The sequence below is a fragment of the Microchirus variegatus genome (assembly GCF_963457635.1).
Source record: "Microchirus variegatus genome assembly, chromosome: 11".
NCBI classification, from domain to species: domain Eukaryota; kingdom Metazoa; phylum Chordata; class Actinopteri; order Pleuronectiformes; family Soleidae; genus Microchirus; species Microchirus variegatus.
In genome coordinates this window covers 11,496,582-11,504,603 of record NC_139812.1, presented here as the reverse complement: position 1 = coordinate 11,504,603, position 8,022 = coordinate 11,496,582, and the positions used below count along the sequence as shown (strand labels likewise).

Here is an 8,022-nt window from a genome sequence, read left to right as displayed (position 1 = left end):
GTGGATGAAAGCGAAGAGGAAAAAGTGGATTTTATTGTATTATTAATCAAAAAATAAAAAATAAAAGTGAAAGAGACTGAATGAAAGTGCATTGTTTCTCTACTATCTGACCCCTGATTAACGGCTGGAGACAGCTCCAGTGGAGACTGTTTAAGAAGAGCTAATGCTCTTAAGTTCATAAGCAGAGGACACTGTGACCCTGTGACACCAACTCAGCCTCGTTTACGTCTGTTTACCTGTGTGACACAAACAAACAAACAATCTCCTGCGCGCAGAGCTTGACCCAAACCTGACTCACCTCATACTAGGCATATAAAAAGAAAAAAAAAATCCTTATTGGTTTTCTGACGTACTAAAATGGGATTAATGTAAAATAGGTGCAACAGCGACCTCCAGTGTTTAAAATGGTCACTGCAACAGCAATTGAATACATTACAGGGGCGTGGTAGCCAGATTTTCTGATAATACATCCATAAGATGATGCATCTTATTATTATTCAATATTTTTATGGATTAAATTACAATTGTGATTAATTAAAAATGGCCATGTACTGTATATATGGCTATTATTATTTGATATCACAAATTATGAATTTGATTCAGAAAATGAATGATCTGTTGACTTTTTTCCCTCTACTGCACCACCATTAGGGTTAAAGATTTAGATTGTTGTAAATTAGCAGACTCTTTTTTTTAAGTCTAGGATCCTTGGTTTTATGTCATGATAACTTGGTTAATTTTTTAATTCCCATTTTGATTGTCTACATGGTGTCATGAGGATACAATGTCCATCATTTGTTTGCCTTACGAACACATTGTACCTGCGAAATATCAGCATTGCAGCTATGCCATTGTGAGCTCTGATGTAAGTCTGACTGTAGACTCGTAGTAGTATTACTATAGTTTAAATACTCTATTCCAAGCACTTTAGGAGAAATAAAAACAAAGGAATTCATCTGTAGTTAGTCAGTAGAGGAAAATTTATTATTATTATTATTATTACAGAGAATAAAATTCCCCCAATGCCACCATCTAGGATGCAAGAACCATCACGTATAGAACTATGTGAAGTCAGCTCAGGTCACATTCATGATTCAAGAGAACCAATGATGATTTAAAAAAACTAAAAAACTGTTAATGTCAGTTAACAATTACAATAGTGCCTAAAATCTATGGAATAACAAAAGTTGTAAATCTTCAACTTTTAAGAGAGGAATATTAGCAGCATGTCTCAAGTTATTGCATGAATACTGCATGGCAAGAAACATTATAGTGGAAAAGGCTCAAGTGTCAAGGCACGAGGCAGCAACCGTCATGGAAATGTCAGCTTATGCAGTGCTGTCCTGTAGGTAGGTCTGCTTCCGGGGTCAGCGTTGTTTAGGATGCACGGGTTTGTACTTGAGGAGCAGGCCGAGAGAGGCGAAGCCGAACAGAAATGTCTGGACGAACCACAGGCAGCGAGTGGCTGAGTTGGTGATGCCTTTCTCGCTGTAGAGACACAGAGGGAAAAAAATACTGAACACGCGTTTAGCTTCTGTGGCATCTGTTACATTCTGGGACTTATTATGTCTATTATTTCTACTATTTGAAAAATCATCTGCTGAGTGTTTGATGTGCAACTGGGTTTGCAAAGATTTTATTGTTTATTATTGTGATATAATTTTCTTCAATAGCAATATAACATGCAATTGTCTGTGTGTTTGAGATCCGGGTGAGGCTTTAAGGCGGTTAGGAAAACTTATAAAGAAAGCAAAAAGCCATACATAGTGGTTTATTAACTTCCTGCCAAGGAGGTATATGTTTTTGCCAAAGTTTGTTTGTCTGTCTGCTTTTCTAGTTTTATTTATTTATTTATTTTAAATTGGACCACACCACCATCTAGTGGACAGTAATGTTCTTACCGACACATCCTCATAGCAATAAAGGCCTCAAAGGCATGAACTGCCCAGGCTGCACACCACCTGTAACAGACAAAAAAAACAATTAGATTATCTCGTATCTACATGACACTAAAAACACAACAGTTACAGACTCCTCAGTGAAACTTCACACCCTTTTCTTGTTGTTTTTCCTTTGACAGATGAGTAACATCCAGCTGCTGCTACCTCACTTTATTTAACAGTCACATGACAAACCTAACGGACCAGCCACTTCACACATTTCAAACCACAAATGTTTGAACAAACGACCGCCACGTCAACCCTCTTCTCATTAGAAAACACTCCAGTTTGAGGGCCCCCGTCCTGTGTGTCATGTGACCCATCAGCAAAACATCGTCCTTAGATTGATGTCTTTAAGACTGAAAGTGTCAACAGTGAGGAGCTTGTGACTGGGGGAAGTTGCAGTAACGATCTGCTAAATGTGAAAAACATTAAGGTCTCAGCTGACGAAAAAAACTTTTCAGCCTTGTGTGTTTACTTAATTTCATTGATGCTGCTCTCAAACATCTGGAAAAGTGATTATTTTTTCCATCCTAAACAGGGAAATCTCACAATATGTCTGCAGTCTATGAAAACAAAGACACAACTATATTCCCCATTAAACTGCTCCTGTGACTTTTTGTTCTATTTGCCAAGAATGGTTGGTGCAACAACATCGTAAACCACTTACCCTTTGAACAAAAAGCCAGCATGATTTTCTGCCAGGTGTTTGCAGAAGCTCCCAAAGGCACCGAGTTGATTGAATGGGATTATTTCTGGTACAAACACGTTGCACTAGAAAACACAACACATGAAATTACAGCATTGACACACATGAACTACATGAACTGTACACATACACTTTACACACAGCTGTTCAGTTTAACCTCTGACCTACTAAGAGAGTCCATGTCAACATATGCTGGATTTATTACACAATGTTCTGTCTCAAAAAAAAACTAAAGGGCTTTTGTTGGTTTCAGGACTATATAGTGAAAGATTATTTAAATGTCCTCAAAGCATTCTTTATGAGGATAATAGAAGTTTACACCTGAATGTTTTCATGACACAAAGCTACACACGTGCACTCGTACAACAAACCACGTCACACTCAAGTCAAAAAGACATGACGTAGCAGTGTGTCCTGCTGATTATTGTCCAACTGTTGACATGTCAGGTACATGGATGGTGTATGGGGCCCACAAAGGTACGGTGGCCCTGAGGTGCAAAACACAAACACAAATCACAAAACACAACACACATCAAAAACAAAAGCATGACAAAAAACACTGAAACATTAACTCAAAATGGAAACGCAAATCACACAACACAAAAGCAGAAAACACGAAAACATTAAATCACAACACAAACACAAAAGCAGAAAACACAAAAACATTAAATCACAACACAAACACAAAAGCAGAAAACACGAAAACATTAACTCTGATTGTTGAATATGGGGCTGTTCCATGTTTTGTGCTTTTATTTTTGTGGTTTTTGATTTGCGTTTCTGTTATTACATGAATTTCCGTTGTGTTGTCTGCTTTTGTGTTTGCGTTTCCTTTGTGAGATAATGTTGTTGTGTTACTTGCTTTAGTGTTTGTGTTTTTTGATATGCATTTCCGTTGTGAGATAATGTTGCTGTGTTGTCTGCTTTCGTGTTTGTGTCTTTTGCTTGGGGCGTGATTCGAACCGGGGCTATCTGTAGTGTGCACTTCTACATGGGACAGCAGCTCTACTAAGCTACAGTGAGTTAATGTTTTCGTGTTTTCTTCTTTTGTGTTTGTGTTGTGAGTTAATGTTTTCGTGTTTTCTGCTTTTGTGTTTGTGTTGTGAGTTAATGTTTTCGTGTTTTCTGCTTTTGAGTTTGTGTTGTGAGTTAATGTTTTCGTGTTTTCTGCTTTTGTGTTTGTGTTATGAGTTAATGTTTTCCTGTTTTCTGCTTTTGTGTTTGCATTGTGAGTTAATGTTTTCGTGTTTTCTGCTTTTGTGTTTGCGTTGTGAGTTAATGTTTTCGTGTTTTCTGTTTTTGTGTTTGCGTTGAGTTAATGTTTTCGTCTTTTCTGTTTTTATGTTTGCGTTGTGAGTTAATGTTTTCTGCTTTTGTGTTTGCGTTGTGAGTTAATGTTTTCGCTTTTTCTGCTTTTGTGTTTGCGTTGTGTGATTTGTGTTTCCGTTTTTGAGTTAATGTTTTCGTGTTACTGTTTTTGTGTTTGCGTTGCGTGACATGTGTTTCCGTTTTGAGTTAAAGTTTACGTGTTTTCTGCTTTTGTGTTTGCGTTGTGAGTTAATGTTTTCGTGTTTTCTGCTTTTGTGTTTGCGTTGCGAGTTAATGTATTCGTGTTTTCTGCTTTTGGGTTGTGTGATTTGCATTTCCGTTTTGAGTTAATGTTTTTTTGTGCTTTGCACCTCAGGGCCACCGTACAAAATACCACATGTCAAACTCAAGTCAAAAAGACATGACGTAGCAGTGTGTCCTGCTGATTGTTGTCCAACTGTTGGCATGTCAGGTACATGGATGGTGTATGGGGCCCACAAAGGGCTATTGTTGGAATAGCCCAGAGGATTTATAGCTCATCCACAGTTAAACTGCAAAACATACAGTTCAGTGCTTAAATGTGAGTTTCTTCAGTTACTATTTGTAATAAAAAACATGCCCACAAAAAAAGCACCTGTGTACATTACAACAGTAAGATAATTTGCTCTCTCCTCATCTTCCTCACCTTACATATACTTCAGACACCGACATAACACAATTAGATTAAGTTGTGAAAGATAAGGTAGCTCTAATTACTATTATTTAATGTATTATTATTATTTATTTTCTTCTTTTTATGTACACTCTGGTCACAATTCCTCAGCTCCACTTTGATCACATACCCTGGTATTTCCTCCAAGTACCACCAGAGGAAGCGTGTACATACCGCAGGTGGTACTTGTAACTACACTAGCTAATATAACACCACCAATATTTATTCACTACCCAATAAATTAGACAACTGTTGTGTAAATAGTTGCCACAGGCGAAGATGTGTTATCCTATTCTTGAAGACACTCTTTTCTTTCATGGAACAACGGAAGATAACATTAGCTGGAGTTGGCTAACAATGGCAGTTGATAATAACGAAGTTGTAAAGCGGACTTTGCCCCAACGTTTGCTTGACCTTTAGCTCTAAATTAACCCTGAGAAGGCACCTTAACAACAGTAAGCTCAGTAGTAATATTATTATCATACAAAACAAGTGTTGAGTGGCGACATAACCATGGGCAACACAGGTAAACGTGACCAGCGTACACAACACACAACACAGCACGGTTGTGGCATTAGCGAAAAATGTCACATACACAACACATTTTCTTCAATTAAAACTTGTTTGATTGACTTACGGTAAAATATCCCATCGAGACTATCACCACGACAATCCAGAACAGGCTGGCTCTTTTAAAGTAATCACACCCATCACTTTTAGCCATTGCTGCAAAAGCTGCTCCGCTGGTTTCACGTTTAAATGTGACCGTAAGGAAACAAAAGCACTCAGAAGGCACTGATGGCACAGTCACAGCAAGGAGGTGTGGTCTTTTTTTTCTCCAGAGCACACGAACAAATAAAATGCGCATACGTCACATATATACAACATACTCGGTACAAAATATACCTATAAACCGTTTTTGGTACAGATAACACAAGCAGCAGAACAGAAAAGAAGAATGACACAATGTCCACGTCAAGGCTGCCCCCTAGTGGCTATTTGCTGTGCCTGTTCCATGTCACTGTGAATGGTGGGGACTCACAAATAAATCAATGATGTGCATGGAAATAATAAACGATTGTTAGGCAACACTCTGTGTGTCAAAGGTGATTTCATGTTGTTTAAACTTTATAAGAGAAAGCATCTATTTGTTTTGTTTTATGAGGACAGTGGCGGCTCCTGAAGAACATTTCGGGGGGGATTTTTTTCTGATAATGATTAAGGTGACCCATACAATAGGTGCATAAAGCAGGACAGTATCAATTTGTTGTTAGATGATTAGCAGAGTCATTCTTGTGTCCACTAGATGGCAACGTCATAAACAAAAATGATTTACATGAATCGAATCGAATGTTGTATGATGTAAAATAAACAGGACACAACCACATAAAGACAGGGCCAGCATATTAAGTATTTATTAACTGACCAAGGATCACAAGCTTGCACAACCTTTACCAGATACATACAACAAACATATGACAAGATAGTGCAGTCAACTTATTCATTAAGTGTAAAGGAAAGTGCAGAATTGGATCTTTAGCTGTGTTGCTAAATGCATCTTAGAATACTTTCTTACACAAAACAGTCCGATTGTCTGATTACAATGAAGTTTAGCCTGCAGTTAAACCCTGAGCGATACAAACATCAACAATGTTAGCAAACAAGCTAACGAACATCGCCTCAAGCATGGGCGGATATAGGGACTATTTGGGGCGACGCCCTACCAACTAGGAGGGGAAAGATAATTTTTTTTCCTAACAATTCCAAAGATCCTTAGTACTAATATTCCTTTCAGCCATCTCTGCCAGCAAAAGTAGTTATTATCAGTGATCTAGACATATTATCTGTCATTGTCCAATCAGAATCGTCAGATTCAAGTCATGTTTTATGGTTCCGCCTCTTTTGGGGCGATTTGATTGACGTGAAGAATCGCCCAATAATTCTCCCATTGACTCATATGTTTAAAAAGTTTTTTTTTTTCGGAAAACATACCCTCCAATGCATTTTCAATGAGGATTTATGTGCATGCCAAACATGCTTACCAGTGCCACGGAGTTCACGCTTTCATACTTGTTAGCTGTTTATGGCTCGTAGCAGCAGTCACTCGAGGCGACGTTCGTTAGCTTGTTTGCTAACATTGTTGATGTTTGTATCGCTCAGGGTTTAATTGCACAATTGGAAATACTTGACTTAATATGCTGCCCCTGTCTTTATGTGGTTGCCGGACACATCTTGTGTTCTGTTTAGCTATTTTACATCATACCACATTAGATTCACGTTGATACTTTTTGTTTATGAAGTTGCCATCTAGTGGACACAAGAAGGACTCTGTTAATCATCAGACAACAAACTGATACTGTCTTGCTTTATGCACCTACACTCTTAGAAATAAAAGTGCTAAGTAGGACCATATAAGGTTCTTCGGCTTGTCCTCATAGGAGAACCCTTTTTGGCTACAGGTAGAACCTTTTTTATAAAGGTTCCACCTGGAACCCTTTTGGAGGGTTCCACTAAGATCCCTTTTAAAACCCTTTATTCAGGAAAGGGGTTTTAAAGGGTTCTCTGGATCAAAATGATTCTTACTGGAACCATTAGTGTTACCAAGAACCCTTGAAAAACCCTTGAAAAATCCTTGAGAAAGGGTTTTTCAGAAGCATATGGTTCCAGGTAGAACCTCAGCCCTTGTAGAAGGACCCTTTTGGAACCCTTATTTCTAAGCATGTATTGTATGGGTCACCTTCATCATTATCAGAACCCCCCCCCCCCCTCCCTGAAATTTTCTTCAGGCGCCACCACTGTCCTCACATATACTTCAGACACCGGCAGGACAAAATTAGATTACGTTGGAGCGAAAAAGATGGTAGCTCTTATAATTATTATTTAAGATATTATTATTATTTGTTATTTGCTTCTTTTTCTGTACACTCTGGTCAACATTCCTCAGCTCCACTTTGATCACATACCCTGGTATTTCCTCCAAGTACCAGGAGGAAGTATGTGTATCGCTGGTGGTACATGTACTGTAACTACACTAGCTAATATAACACCACCAATATTTATTTACTACCCAATAAAACCGTTGTGTAAATAATTGCCACAGGTGAAGATGTGTTATCCTACAACGGAAGATAACATTAGCTAGAGTTGGCTAACAATGGCAGTTGATAATAACTAAGTTGTAAAGCGGACTTTGCCCCAACGTTTGTTTGACCTTTAGCTCTAAATGAACCCTGAGAAGGCACCTTAACAACAGTAACATAAGTAGAAATATTATTATCATACAAAACAAGTGTTGAGTGGCGACATAACCATAGGCAACACAGGTAAACGTGACCAGCGTACACAACACACAA

General features: G+C 38.2%; 1 protein-coding gene across 1 annotated transcript; it reads right to left on the bottom strand.

Moving 5' to 3' along the window:
- Positions 1–1,167: 1,167 nt before the first annotated feature.
- On the bottom strand, positions 1,168–5,408 carry tmem254 (transmembrane protein 254). The gene is made up of 4 exons (XM_083897804.1): positions 5,307–5,408; positions 2,611–2,714; positions 1,902–1,961; positions 1,168–1,488 (listed from the first exon to the last, which is right to left on the bottom strand). Exons 1-4 carry the CDS (start codon positions 5,391–5,393, stop codon positions 1,368–1,370), a joined length of 372 nt encoding a protein of 123 aa, XP_083753930.1. The 5' UTR covers positions 5,394–5,408; the 3' UTR covers positions 1,168–1,367.
- Between the last annotated feature and the right edge of the window lie 2,614 nt (positions 5,409–8,022).